The sequence below is a fragment of the Opisthorchis viverrini genome (assembly GCF_000715545.1).
Source record: "Opisthorchis viverrini unplaced genomic scaffold opera_v5_17, whole genome shotgun sequence".
Lineage (NCBI taxonomy): Eukaryota > Metazoa > Platyhelminthes > Trematoda > Opisthorchiida > Opisthorchiidae > Opisthorchis > Opisthorchis viverrini.
Window position 1 is genome coordinate 689814 of NW_008751673.1, and position 15253 is coordinate 705066.

Here is a 15253-nt window from a genome sequence, read left to right on the forward strand (position 1 = left end):
AAGTCCCTCCCCCATCCACCTTTATTCTTTTCTTTACAATAAGGCTTTCAAATAAGTCATGGCTGTACGGCAGTGAAGCATTGGTGTTGAGCACTGATGTCATGCTGTCGTTGGTGATGAGATTTCTGAAAGCAACCACTGAATGCCCGAAATCTACTGAGACCCTCAGCTTCGCTACACGCTGACCAGACAGACAACGCCCCCTCAATATGCAGCGTATCACAGCCTTGTATTAAAGCCAGATAGTGTGCGTCAGCGTTGGACCAAGTCTAGGCAGTGTCCTTCTAAAGCTTGAGGCCGTTGTATTTTCGCACTCTCACGCACTCACGCTCTCAACTCGCTTGTTCGGAATAGAGCTGTTGTGTTCCTTTTTGTGAGTCTTTTCTACGGCACTGGAGCGGGGTCGGCAGTCAAATACAACAGACTGGCGAATCAGCAGATATAACATTTTTGATTGATACGATGGGACTACGAAACGCTGGGTTAGGAGCCTAACCAGTTCCATGACAAAGGGAGCGGTGAGAGGAGCTTTGAATCTCTTAAATTCGGTAAGCCATGTATGAAGACTTCACCTCTACATTTTCGAGACGGATTCAGATAATCCCTTGTCTTCAATCCTCAAGACACTGAGGAAGATGTTTGTGAATAAATTTGAGTGAGAGGCTCAATAAGATGAGCGCAGTGCCTGCATGGAAAATATCGAAAAAAACTGACGGTAAAAACCGAAAACGGAAGCTCCACTTCATTCAAGTGTTGGGGTGCCCAACGACAACGGCTGAGGGGTGTCTAGTCCATTGGCAGTCACCTACCTGAAATCCATAAAATTTCGAAGTGCTCAAATGTTACTAACCAAACTAATAAACTGTAGGGAAATCAACGTTTCGGAAGACAGGATAAACATACCTTGAAGTAGGAAAATATTGTTCGGACTTCCTCTTCGAACCCCATATCGATCATTCGATCTGCCTCGTCCAAGACGAGGTAACGGCATACTTCGAGATTGAATATCTTCCTCTGAAGCAAATCGATTAGACGACCGGGTGTAGCTACTAAAATATGGACACCAGAGCGACGGAAGGTTTCTGCTTGATCCTTTACGGCTGTACCACCGATACATAGGTTGCAACGAATTTCCGGGAATCCCGCTGCGACCAGCCCATCAACCAGGCTGGAAAGGACTTCGTGTGTTTGTCGTGCCAACTCGCGCTGGAACGGAAGATGAAATGTTCGATCGACGCAACCAATGATGTTGCTTTAGGGAAAGCCCGAAAAATTGCCAACACCGGGTGAGGAACACAGATGAAGCCCTAGGATAGATAAAGAACCCTCAATTGCGGCCACTTTTGGTACGTAATCGCCAGGCATCTCGAAGGTAACCGGAAAAGTTCACCGAAACACACACAGGGATGACAAAAGACCATAGACTCTTGGACTGAAGCTAACATCCTAGTCCTCGAGCTGCCTCAGGTTATGTGGTAAAAATATAGCAAACTGCTAACCACACACGACTCGACTGTTTGCGAATGGAACTGCAAGCAAAAGTGCATTAATCGCACACACGCTTTTACGGGTTCCCATGTGGCGAAAGACAGGTGATACAGGACAAGCATCTCTCAAGTGATAGTCTCAGAAGTCACTGGAAGATTTTAACCAAGACCAAAGACTTAACTGGAACCTTTCAGCTCTTTCCATGAAGGTGTTTCAAGTCAGTCGAAGAAATAAAACTATCATCCCCTATATTCTAACCAAGTCAGGAGGCTATAAAACCGACTGGATTAACCAGCCCATCGCACGTCATCAGCGGATAGGCCTCTTGAAGTAGTAGCGTCTGCCACCAATGGGGTAATGAGAACTAACCCACTAAAAGGGAAACAAACAGCCAACGCCAAAACGCTACTGTTCAATAAATATAATGGTCATACTGTTTCCTGCATAGTATAAGAGAAACAAGAAGTTGGAGTTTTCCTTTGGGTTGATGGTGAGGTGTAAATCAGGTATAACCACCGCATTTAGATCTCCGAGGGGAGGGGCTGAAATTCACTTCAGGTTTCAGTCAACAACGGTGTACGATTGCGCCTTGATTTAGGTCAACACAGTGTTCGGACGCCGATAGTGTAGCATGAGGAAGTGAACTGGTTGAGGTCCACAACGCACGATGACAAAAACATGGGGAAATAGGGGATCAACCTTGAAGGACAAGCCAGTGGATGGAACAGCACTATTGGATACCGAACTTCCTTATTTGAATGAGGATATCTAGCAAATTGATGGGGTGGATCTCGAATATCTAACCTCACATATGGCATGAAACAGCTCTGGGTTGTCCTTTAGCCGGAGCAGGCTCAAGCAAACAGAGCGAGATCTGGCATCCCAAGAACTTGGATGCTAGTCTGTCCGTTTCATACCAGCCAGTACATCATCGCTCAATTTGTGCCCGGAAACCACTCATCGCGATTTCACGCCACCAGCCCGGTGTCCTCAAAGTTCATTTTCAATGTTATATTCGCAGTCGTGTTGGAATATGATTATGGGAGTGTGATAAAAGTCATTTAAAACAAGGCAATCAAGTGAGTCGACCAATGTTTTTATATCCGACAAGACGACGACTGTTGGTTTGCTTTTCGCTTGGCCATGTTCTATGAGTTGCTAAAAAGTATATATATGGTCGATGCCTTCGTAACTCGGATACGATCCTTCACTGCATGGGCTCTCACGAGTGTTGGTAAGCCTATTTGGGATGACACCGCTTCGCAGTCCAAACTGATAATCCAGAAATTCACACATTCGGCCCAGATGCCTCTTTAAAGTCAGAGGGAAGGTGGGGATCTGTTATTTCTCGGACAATTCTCTCGTCTTCTAAATACTTTGCATGAGTTGTGTCGGATAGTGAATAAGTTGTCCTTCCAAAACAGAGTTTGAACTTGATTCCCCTTAGAGAGTTTGGTTCCATCTTCGTTCTCTGGAAAAGTTGTTTTGGCCGACTCACTACTGCAGTTGGTTGAGGCGTTTACAGATATACTGAACAAGTTACACGTCTTTGATTGTTGGCTATTAACTCTGACAAAGCCAGCTAATCGTCTGCTAACGGGAATCCAATTCGACACAACGCGATTGGGTAATGTGCTGCTACTGGTGCCCGGAGAGTGAATTGTAAGAAGCCAGAGTTGTGTTGTGTTACGACGAACCACCGTAGTTGGGTCATGTGTGTGTTTCGGAGACCCCACAAACGGCAACAATCAGTGAAATGAGTAAGCAAGGGAGATCTGTCGACCTAATAATTGCACTGTGACACATCTGATGGGATATTTTCACATGGAAAGTGGTCTCTGGAACCAAGGCTATAAGGGATTTTCAGCCGCTTTTGGATCGGCCTAATCCGACCACAGGAGAGTACACGAGTATACCGGAAAGTTGCGGTATGCATGGAGTGCTCAGCACAAACAGCAAACACCGACAATATGCTCACTATACGTTATTGAAGCAAAGTTGGTTACTGATATCCATCCGGCATCTATTTGAAGCCTTAAGCCTCCAATGCCGTGCGGCAGTGGCTATTGCTAAAACCATTCCAAAGCGAAATCGTTCAGCTGTAGCACCCTTTCGGTGCCTAGCTGCCGCACGCAGGAGAGGAGGCACGATGGCTGGGATACTGCCAGGTCGCCCAAGCCTAGACAGGGGAAGTCGAGAAGCAGAGGTCGGGTTCGAACCACGGACCTTCCGGTCAGTGAAAATTGAATCTAGTAGGTGTAAGTTTGACAAGAAATAACACAAGATGACATTTGAAGTGTTATATTTTTGAAACATGACACGATCTTAAGCACTGAAATGGTGATGAAAAATTAAGATGACGATATTAACAATCAGGTGATAAGGCATGAAGAAAAGTAGAAAAAGTAACAACTTACTGACGGTCCTAATATTAAACCATAGGGACCTTCGCCAGGAATAAACGGGATTTTCAGCTCCTGATCCATGCAAAACAGTACGATCGGGATCGCAAACACCATTGTTTTTCCAGAACCTGTGAAAGCTATACCAATCATGTCTCTCCCACTGAGCACTGCTGGTAGACCTTGCATCTGGATAGGCGTGGGACTGGAGATACCTCGTGCCTTGAGAATATTCACCAAAGCGGCAGGGAAACGCATTTCAATGAAGTTACGGATCGGAGGCGGAACGTCTTCGCCATCAATCAGAATGCGGTGCTTCTTGCGTATCTCATCGGACTTCTCTTGTGTTTGTTCACGAATGTACGAAGGTGGAGTCCAGCTACACAATGGAGCAAGGTAACGTTTGAAATAGTCAAACGGACCACAAACTTACCCCGTCTGGATGGGTTTGTCATACTGAATACCTTTGGCTAGTTCAGCAACGCCCATAAGTGCAGTCTTTTCGGCCACACTCTCCAAAATTTTCGCCTCAACTTTCAGCTTCTTATCTCGCTCGGTTTCTTTTCGTTCTACAAAGAGCCAGACGAGATGACAGGTCGCAAATCGGGACAAAACCTACCTTCTGCCTTTTTCTTCAACTCCCACATGCGGTCGAAAAGGCTGCCTTGCGCATGTGGTCCAATATAATCCAGGTCATCACTAGTTTTGGTCTTCTTGCCGCCGGCAGCATCACCACCACCGCCATCGTCCTGGTCCGCACCGGGGTCTCGTCGNCCGTACCCTCGTCTTCCTTTGGCTCTTCCGAGTAGGCTAGGTTTCCAAGCATTTTTTGCAAGGAAAAGAGCTACACAAAATGTAAAACACGGAGATAGATCTTATATCAGATGAACCGATCAAACAAGGCCAAGGCATCGAATAAGACCTCTTTCTGGGAACCGTACAAATTTCACATCTACGAACCATCGTACAGAGATGCCCAACCAGAATGTATTGCAGGTATATAAAATGGAAACGAGCACATTGACTCTTGAGGTATTCTGGATGTGAATTGTCACAAAGCATAGGACAGACAATTTTCTGGATCTTGGCTAATCAGTTGATCTACAACGCGTTGATCCTTAACCTTTTTCTTTGTGCCAACCCCCCCCCCCAAAGTCTTTCTACCAAGAAACTGCTTCATCCTTACCAAAAAATCAGCAGTGCACATCCCGTAAACCTTCAGGGAGTTTCGAACCCGCGACCTACCGGTTAGTGGTTTGAACACTTAACCGTCTGGCCACGAGCGGCTGATCAATAGTCTGATAAACTCGCAGTTAGGACGCAGCACCACCACCAAGGAATCCATATCACGTGGTCCTCGAGTAGCAACTTCTTATATGAAGGTTACTCACCCTGTGAGTTGTCCTTTCTTCTGAACTACCCATAGATTGTTGATGGTGAAATCTTGGGTCCGAAACTCCCCGGAGCTGCGTGAGATATGCAGCGCTGATGATCCTCAATGGGAATGAAACAGCTGTAGTGCTCTTGAGCTTCCCAGTATAGATTGGCTTCACTTGTTGGGCGAAGTTTTGATCGAAAATTCTCAAATCTTTTGACACCACAAACGACTCGAAAACGGATCACTTTAACTGGTGAAAATACTCACTACAGCTTTTGGGCTTCCTCTCCAAGATTGCTCGCCATATCACTTCATCAGAAATTCTGGGATACTTTGGCTCAGCCAACATACAGGAAAGTCTCCATCTTTCCATAAAACCACGGGTGTGTGCAACCCAAACGCGGAAACTTGAACCACTCTGAGGAACCTCAATACCAATAGACTGCCCGGTGGCAAGCGCCTTCAGTGTGTGCACTGAAACATAATGTTGTTCACACAATATAGTCTAGGGGAAGGATCAGGTAACTGTAGCAACTTCACTGGTGAAACTAGATCGAACAACAGGCTCGTATGACAGCTGTGTTCAGGATTGGGAAACCTGGCCAGTGTTCGAGGGCCTCGCCCGCTGTGCTGGTTGGACATCTGAGGACACCCAAGTGACATGGTCGATGCACCTGCAACCAGCTTGAAGTAAATCAAAGAATGACACCTTATGCGAATGAAAATGGAAGCCCTTGCTCCGGGGTCAAGTAGTCACGATGCGCTGATTTGTCTGGCGCTCGGCGGACGAATTCAGACTGACGGCGTGTGCGGAGTGCAGTTACAACGCAAATAAGGCTGCGCATCCGTTCAACACGATCATCGCTGTTATAGGATCATTGCGGGTAGATACATTGGGGAACTTGTGGCGAAATGCTGACGCACTTGCAGTATGGACGTGAAGGACGGGCAGATCACGCACTCCCACCGATGGTTTTTCCGCGTATTAAGATCCCGAAGAACCGGGTGGGAATTCCAAAAGGATAATAGAATCACTTAGAAAAGCAGCACGTCGGGGTACTCAGTGCACCCACGAATACTGACCGTCGTCCGCTGTGCCTCATCCTCCCACCGAAACTAGCAAACTGGACATTGGACCAATTGATCAAGCTCGGCAACAGTCCTTCCCTACAGACCAGCACTGTCTGTTTCCAGAATTTCCACCAAAATTGAAGAAGGAAGCACCACTGTCCAAAAGACAGCTCTCAAGACCAGCCACCCAAATTTATTTAAAACATGGTCACGCCAGAAATATGGGTTTGTGACACCTCAATGTGGAGAATGTGTCCACGACCACCTATCTAGGTTGCTTTCGTTCCTTGGGTGGATCCGCATGGCTCGCAAGCTGATGTCTCACGCTCCAAATGCATACAAATAAAGACTTCGGGAACGGCACGTATGTTGACGTTCATAATCAGATGTGCGGCGACTGTACCCGCGTGTATGGGTCCATCAAACTCACCCATTGGCCTTCCCTATAACGCAGTGAGCTGCTCGGAATTCACACAAGCACACAAGTGGCGGTCCTAATCGTGTCAGCATTTGGTGGTTTACGGGTATTCGTCCCAGAAGAAAAAACGCGGGAAACCATCATCGTTTAAAAACATGAAACGTACCTGTTGTTTTTTTCGTTCCTTGATCGGAACATAGGGCACATAGTCCTCATCGTCGGAGAAGTCTGACAGTTTTGATGAATCTTCCGAATGCCTCTTCTGAAAAGCGAAAATTAAGCGTATGGAAGGCTAAAAATTAGAAAGCTTATATCGGACAGCTTTGGAATGTACAGTGGCAAAGAACACTGCACTGTGTACCTGCTTCATTCCCCATCGACAAATCGCGGAAAACAATCGTGTAAACAAAATCAGATATAAACGAAAAAACATTTTAAGCGCTCACCAACAAGCGTCAATTAGCTTATGTTAACTGATCACACTGTCCCCTACCGCCCTCATACAACTGGAACAGATAGTGTTATCTGCCAAAAGATAAAACATTCATCACCAGATTCAGCTTTAAAATACAAATAGGTTTTGTGGTGGTTCCAGCTATCACGATTTACTGAATAATTGGATGGGAAGAGGACCACACAATGGAGGCAACAGACCAAATCGCCGATCCAGTCATGATTGTATGTAGGTTGTTAATATACCCTATTGTTGGGTAAGTAACTAAAACGAGGTGTGCATTAGTGGTGCGTATACGGAGTCGATTGTGTCCCATCTTACGGCGTTTCTAACCCTTGATAAACCCGCCTATCAAATGTGGCCAGCGCGACCAAATTAGCTGGTGACAGTTTTCCCATCAGAGCGAATATTTAGAGCTGGACCGGTCCGTGAGAAAAACGCAAAGAAAAAGGTGAGATAAAATAACAATTTTTGTGACCCCATGAAATAAAGCGTACAAAATATCAGAAAGTGTTTTACAGGTAGGGTGAATATACGTACCATTGTGTTTCACAGTACCACCGGCACTAGGATTGTGAAGAATATGGATAAGTGGTGAGCGTCCAGATGTCCGACGTCAAGCTCTGAAAGGTGAGATATAAAAGCTGAGGCATGTTGATAAAGTGAGCTGAAAGTGGTCACCCTGTATGGATGAATGTGGAACAGCAGCGCGGTCCAACGGTTGTTTGTTGACAAGCCCCTAACGTGCTTAACTGGGAATGTAGTCCTCATACGGGTTTAAGATCACTGTCTAACTTTAAATGTAGCGGAAAAGTAATAGGACTAGTTCGTCATCATAACCATTGACTTCAATATCAGATAAGAACACAGATGCTTCACAGCCATACAACCACGCCCATTTTCTCAATAGTCTTATGATGAAAAGAAAGTAATCGAGCAAGGATGGAGACCTAGAGCTAGCCTACCATAAACATCCGAGACTCAGTCGGATTATCTGGATAGAAACTGACAACATGCCACTGACTTACATCGATTAGCATATCGTCCATAAACATCCGAGACTCAGTCGGATTATCTGGATAGAAACTGACAACATGAACTCCACTGACATCGATTAGCCACCATATCGTCCAGCGTACTCGGCCAGGCAGGAGGATCACATGAACCTCATCCCGAAGGGCGAACGACAACAACAGCACTTGAACTTTTAGTAACACCATTCCCTTCTGCCATGTTATCTCCTGTTCGTCTTTAAGTTTCCGCCACTCCGGATTGGGAAATCAGTGCTGGTCTCGGCGGGCAGTAACTTGGCATGCGTAAAACATGGCCTAGTCACTTTGACTTGCAGTGCTGAATACATTCATTGAGTGAAGCACCGCCTGCTTTAACCAGAACCCGTCTCCTGATCATTCCATTCCCAATTCGCTGGTTCTAGCCTAGCTATGGCTATGAGATATCGGTGGCTTAAGACCTGGAAATGTCTCAGTTCCTCCACCTGAAGTTGTCCATTCTCGCTGCCATACAACAGTATAGTGGTGAATTTAAAGTAGTTAACTTGGAGGGGATATGATGAACAAAACGAGTCAGTACAAGGAGTGATAATCGTTTGTCATGGCTCTCCTTTGTACTCACATTGTCGTTTCGTATTAACCATGCTTTCGCCTCCACTTTCAGCTTACGTATGTCTATTCTTAGACAAGTAAGGCACTATTCATTCTAGGCTATTCACTCGTGCTCAATCAGGATCGAAATTCTATTCATAACAATTCACTTGTCAAATAATACAATGGAACCGTTGTTGCGACCCAAGTGTTTTGACATAGATCCAGACGCCACAAGGCGTTGGAATGATTGGTTTGCAACCTTCCAAACGTTTCTGAGCACTGTCGAATCGCCTAATCTAAATAAACTCGAAACTTTGATCCATTTTGTGGATGGAACTGAACAGGTTCACAACGTTGACTGTCCACATTGCGAATCCGCTATCAGTACACTTGAGAAGTTGTACGTTCATCCTAAGAATATAATTTATGCTCATCACCTACAAACTTGCAAACAACATACCAGTCAAGATGTTGATCAGTTTACCCAGAGGCTTAAATCCTTCACCAAAAATTGTGAGTTCAAGGCGGTGCCCGCCATTGACCATCAAAACGAAAGTGTACATGATGCCCTGATCAACGGACTTCAGAGAAATACTTCTGCCTCTCAATGAACTCACTCTCGATGAAGCACATGAATTGGCTAAGTCATTAGAATTGGCCCACAAACAAGCTCAGTCATACTCGCATAACCAACCGATATCGTTTTCTACGGCTGCAGCATCTTTACAGACATCTACAATTACCCCTTCACACTCAATCACCCCTGATTCTACACCTTATTTATCGTCAATCAATTCTCAGATATGTTATTTTTGCGGTCGTTCCAGGCATCTACGGTCCAAATGCCCCTCGAGAGAAGCACTTTAAGTCGTGGCAAAACAGGACATTTTCAGCGTTTGTCGGCCAACTCTGCAAAACAAGATCACTCAAATTGCACGACAGATTCTGCCTTATCTTCCCTGTTGACTGTTGCAGCCCCGAACTGCTTGTCCGTCACGGCGACCAGCATAAAGGTGAACGTAATATTGCTTCAGGCTCTCATAGACACAAGAAGTTCGAGCAGTTCGTACACATGGCTGGAAGATATATGCTAACGACCATGGCATCTAACTCTCTGATGTGTTCAGCTGGCGGCTACTGGTACTGTGTTCGAGTTACCCCTCGCTACACAATCCAACGGCCCGGGTGAATGTCATGACCATCACATTGTCGGTTCGTATTAACTATGCTTTCGCTTTCACTTTCAGTTTATGTACGTCTATTTACAGACAAGTAAAGCGCTATTCATTCTACGCTTTTCACTCTTGTTCTCAATCAGGATCGATATTCTATTCATAAGACTGTTAAGAAACGGGATCCAAGAGGGAGCTGTTAAGATGGAGAGATGGGGAGTACACAAGTGTGTGTACTTAATTGGATGATCGCCTCATTTGAATTTGATTGGATGGAATCTGGATAAAAGAGAGTACTGCCGATAGCTAAACTGCTCCAAAAAGCTCACTGAACCACCATTCCTATATGGGCAGCAATGAGGCTACTTAGTATCATCATTGATAATCTCCAGAAAAGGCTGCTAAGACGTGGAATCAAGCGCTCAAAACGATGGTTCGCTGACTATCTGCTGTTCGGGAAAACTGTTAACTTTCACCGTGGAAAACGGATCGAACCTCAAATCGTTTTTGAGCGCGGATACACGAGCGCATATCTTACTGTAACTGACACCAAAGTCCCGACTCAGATGGATCTCAAAATCAAACGTACAGCTTGTGTTTCTGCGTGGTTGCAAGGCGTTACCCTTGGAGGCCACAGACTCGAGGCATTTTCAGGCTTCTGACCATCGTTGCCCTTGAACCGTTAACGCAGAATGGCGTTAGCGGAAAACACCCACTACGAGCGCGATTACCCGTAGACAGAGTTAAGTGGCTTCAGTTATCGCATTTCCCTGTTAACAGACGAATGGTTGAAGGTGATCTAAAGCGCTGTTGGCTAGGGGTACCTTTGTGATAAAAGTGTTTTGTGCTTTGTTGTGTAGACTGGTGAAATTCGACAATGTAGACGACATTCTTTCGCTATTTGACAAACTTGCATCCACACCTCTAAAGCACAACACTTGACTTCTCAATCTCCCGTACGTCGTTGAAACCTTGCGCTGAGGAACACGAGTTTCTTATTGATTTGCTCACCTTGAAGTCGCATGGATGTCACGACATATGAGGTCAATGCACACATTGCAGAGGAACGAGTAGTCGTCGGAAACATCTTACTGAAGTTGAAGAAGCCGTAATGGAATGTGTACTTTATAGCTAAGGACTAGCCACTGATCGGGAGGTCTTAAGTCCTGAAATAGTCAAGCGCCAATTTAGCATGGGAGGTTGTAGGCGGCTGCAGCATGTTCGCGCTGAAGTGGTTTGTGGGTCTGTGCTTGGTAATGATTTGCAATCGCTGGAGCAACAACGGAAGCTTCTCGGATTACGCTGGTCGCGATATCCCTAAGGTCTACCGCAGAGAACTTCATATTCTATTTTAAACCCTTGATGATGGGTGATAAATATGAAGATGTCAGATGACGTTCAAGGTTGTGCGTGGGCTGAGATAGTGTCAACATGTCCATACCTAGACAGAGTCCCCAACCAAAGACTTGAGCCCAAAAGTATGACCTCTAGGCAGCGGCATATTACTATAGTGGACAGAAGGCTCAAGTGATAAAGCACATCGCCTTCCAAGATGTTGCGGTCGTCGAAAGTAGTAGCAACACCGCCGAAAACCTTGGTGGGTCCTGAACCCGTCTCTCGAAAGCAAACAAAGTCACATTAGTCTGAGAAAATCGTTACATTGTATACCTCAGTCTTAGTCATTACATGTGAAGAACATACCATGGGTATGTCATGGCTAAACTGAGTGCTACAGCGTAAATATGCAGACGGGTGTTCTGCAGACAACTCAGACCCATCATGACCATCACCAACCTCAGAGACAGCAACATTAGTGTAGACACTGATACTTCACTGCCGTACGGAGGGCTTATTCAGTTGTATGTAAAGCCTTAAAGTGAAAAAGAGACCCAAGTGATAACTTAACCCCGGATATTAAGAGCTTATCAACCCTTATGTTGGTACACTGACCCGGATATCCCTGTAATGGCTTCATTCTTCTCAAGTGCTACGAAAGTGTCCCCACACCGAGTTCAGTATAGAATCTTTGAACCATTTGGGTCATTGACCTGAAGACTCGTCAGTCCAGACTTGGGTAATGTAGTTTGTCCCCACACAACGTCAACGTCCATAAATTGACACAGAGGTTATCGGATCTGTAGCTGTTTATCCCAGAGAAGGGAACTTTCCGGGCCTACTGTATTCTTTTCATGGGTTGCATGCACAGTGCCCCACGGTTAAGACGAATACCAACAAACTGTGGCTCCACAAACGGTAACAAATCAAGGGTGTTTGCTGAATGTACTGTCAAACTTGTTGCTTCCTGCATATGCTAATGTTGATACCGATCTGAGACTGTGACTTAGAAACCTTCTGTGTACAGATCGACAATAGGTGAAGAGCTGTCGACTGAAGGGCAGGTGAATTCCCCGAAGGCAAGGTAGGAGCCTCCTCTGGTAAAACGCTTCAGGTCGATTAACGGGAAAGATGGCTGCAACTCCGGCACTCTATAGATTGCCCCTATTTTCCCTTAGCCCTTGTGACAGTTTCGCTTTGCACTACACGCCCTCATATATCGCTTCGGGATCCACTGAAGTGATGAGAGCATATTCCTCCTGGACGTGAAGTGACACACCACCATGCCTTGTTATGCAATCGAATCGGCATGAAGTTAATCCTAATATGGCGATCTCTTCGATCAAGCAGCCTAAATTCTTTAGGACAGCCCTGGTGGTTGTAAACACGGCCAAATCTCCGGGTGCGTGGGCTAGCCCGTGTGCACGGCCAGAGAGGGGGTTGGGTCGAGATGGTTCAAGTCATCATCATCATTGTCAGCTGTAATAACCGCGTACTCGTCGTAGTGGTTGTAGCTGCCGCAGTTTCGTTCAATTGGTAAGAGCGCGAATTTATAGGCCGGAAAGTTCATGGTTCGAAACCGACCACTGCATCTCGACTTCTCCTGTTTAGGCCTGGGCAACCTGGCAGTATCTCAGCGCTCGTGCTTCCTTCGGGTGGCATGGCAGCTAGGCACCGGAAGGATGATACAGCAGGTAGGGGTTGCCCGGTTCCTTTGTTGTCGTGATCGATAACATCAGCGATAGTGGTGCCCAGTGGACCCAAAGGCTTCGGCGCATCACCCGAAATTCCCTTACGAAGGGGTCGGTTGCACAACTGGCTCATCGTTCATGGGTCTACGTCAGGGTTTCCAATGGTTGCACCTCACTTCCGGGCAACGGATTTCACAGAATGCAAACTCTCTGACCTTCAACTTGACTAGTATTGTCGAAAACGGCTTGTGCATCCTTCGCGCTGGGTCTTTGAAAGTGGTGCAGGCGGAATGCAGCCGTCACACATAATGTGGATGCAACCAGTTCACCAGTAACGGATATCCGCAGAAAGTAGCAGAGCAAATGTTCCGGGTCTTGTGAAGTAGCCGATATGCGATTTCAGAGACTAATCACGACTACGCATTTCCCCATGATGATGGGCTGCGGTTGCTGTTCCCTGCCGGATTTGTGGGGTTATTGGCCTTCTGGTACCTATATGTCTAGCGTCGGGCCTGAGTATCTGGTCGTGACTGGCTTCCTGTATGGTGTGGATCCAGATTTAATTGGTGGTAATTGGGTGATTGATTTGGGTGCTGGTGGTTATGTTCTGCACAAGAACGGTGGCTAAAAGCTAAGAGTTCTCTGCAATCCTCATAAGAGGATAGAGTCATGGGTGGCGTCTTTTCTCAAGGGACGATCTAGAAGTTCGGTAATCACAAATCACTAGCTGGGCTCCAACAGAGAATGCCGTGACCACCAGCATGGGGGGAATATGTGATCTTACAACGTAAATTCAGTGGCCCAGTGATCCATACACAGGTGCGAGGCGACTGAAAAGATTCCCGATGTAGGGGGTTCCACATCAACTAAATGATGTAGATGAGTGGCAGCTAGTGGCCACGATAACTACCGTTCGAGGCACTCCGTCCAATGGTCGAGGCGTTTTTTATCCATTATGTACCATCTACTTGTGGGCCAAGATATTTGGACTGATAATCCCGTTCGTCTTGCAACGGTTTTTGTTGCAACATTCGCGCATCAGCCTGCGCTGACATCTTCAATTATTTCGACATCAATCCTCGAAATTCGATGCCGTCTATCTGGCTGGCTTTAGTATCCACACTCTGAAGCAAGCGGGGCGACAAGCTGCTCTCGCTCTCCGACAGGCGGAATCCCACACAGGTCTCGCTTTACCGCTCGCTGCAGCCGAGAAACCCATCCCACGCAGGATTGGCCAAAACCGGGGAGCTTGCCGGTCCAGCATCAAGCCGAGAACTGATTGGTCGAAAGTCTGGTCCCAACAGCCAATCATGACCCAGTATTGGCCGAATACCAGAGGAGAGTGGTGCATTCAGAACGCGTCAGAATTTCCAGAAAGTTATTTCCGCCTACGCTTTATATATATATATATATATGATGCGCTGTACGAGTGTTCCTGACATCGTTTTGGGCGTTAATATAACTTGTGTGCCCTTGTTGTCCTGAAGAGAACGCTGGCTTGGAGGTTCAGGCCAAAAACCGAGTTGAAAAAAACACCGTTGCTACACTCTCCTACTCCAATCGACCAACAATGATGCGCGGTGTACCAAAAACAAGGATTCATATGCAAGCACAGTAACTGAGCTACCTGCCCGTCCAGTTGCGGGCGCAAACCTTGTAGATTCGGGAATTACGGGATGATGTTCGTGTTCCATTAAGGCTCGTTGTGTTCTTCTGGGGTTTTTGTTGAAGTAGGCTAACTGAACCTCTATTAGTGTTAAGCTCATTGCTCATGACGATGAATCTGCCAATGACATGCTAATTCATCTTTTTTGTACACCTTTTCGGTGACATCTGTTTGCCTGGCCAGTTGACCAAATCAACTGGCAGCGGGTGCGTCTGTTGCATGTAGCAAAAGCTTTCTCCTCTTGGGCCCTCCTAATCCACCTATGTTCACTGTTTCCTTCAAGCGTCTTTCTCCATTATCCATACGGTGAGCGTTGGCTCCAAATTAACCACATAATTGTGCTTCATTTGAGCCTAGACGTTCAACCTAGGCTGTCGTATCACCCACGGGGATGATTATGTTTGTACTTGTTGCTGACGGAGACCGTCGCGAGATGTTGGAAAAGCTCATAGTCCTCATAACCAGAACGGCAGTCTGTCGTAGCGCATGATGATATCGCAAATAAATGCCGGCTGCTGTATCGAGCTGCGTTGTTTACAAGTTAAACAGAAAATGCACAGCGCAAAGACGACTG

General features: G+C 46.2%; 1 protein-coding gene across 1 annotated transcript in view; it reads right to left on the reverse strand.

The window, feature by feature from the left end:
- Window positions 1-15253, reverse strand: part of T265_12816 (hypothetical protein) — a gene marked incomplete at both ends in the record, with an annotated part of 29622 nt that overhangs the window by 8381 nt on the left and 5988 nt on the right. The window contains 5 exons of the mRNA XM_009165677.1: window positions 904-1206; window positions 3906-4269; window positions 4324-4459; window positions 4510-4639; window positions 6924-7019. Of these exons, the coding sequence (XP_009163941.1) occupies window positions 904-1206; window positions 3906-4269; window positions 4324-4459; window positions 4510-4639; window positions 6924-7019 (1029 nt within the window). The remainder of the gene's footprint in view (window positions 1-903; window positions 1207-3905; window positions 4270-4323; window positions 4460-4509; window positions 4640-6923; window positions 7020-15253) is intronic.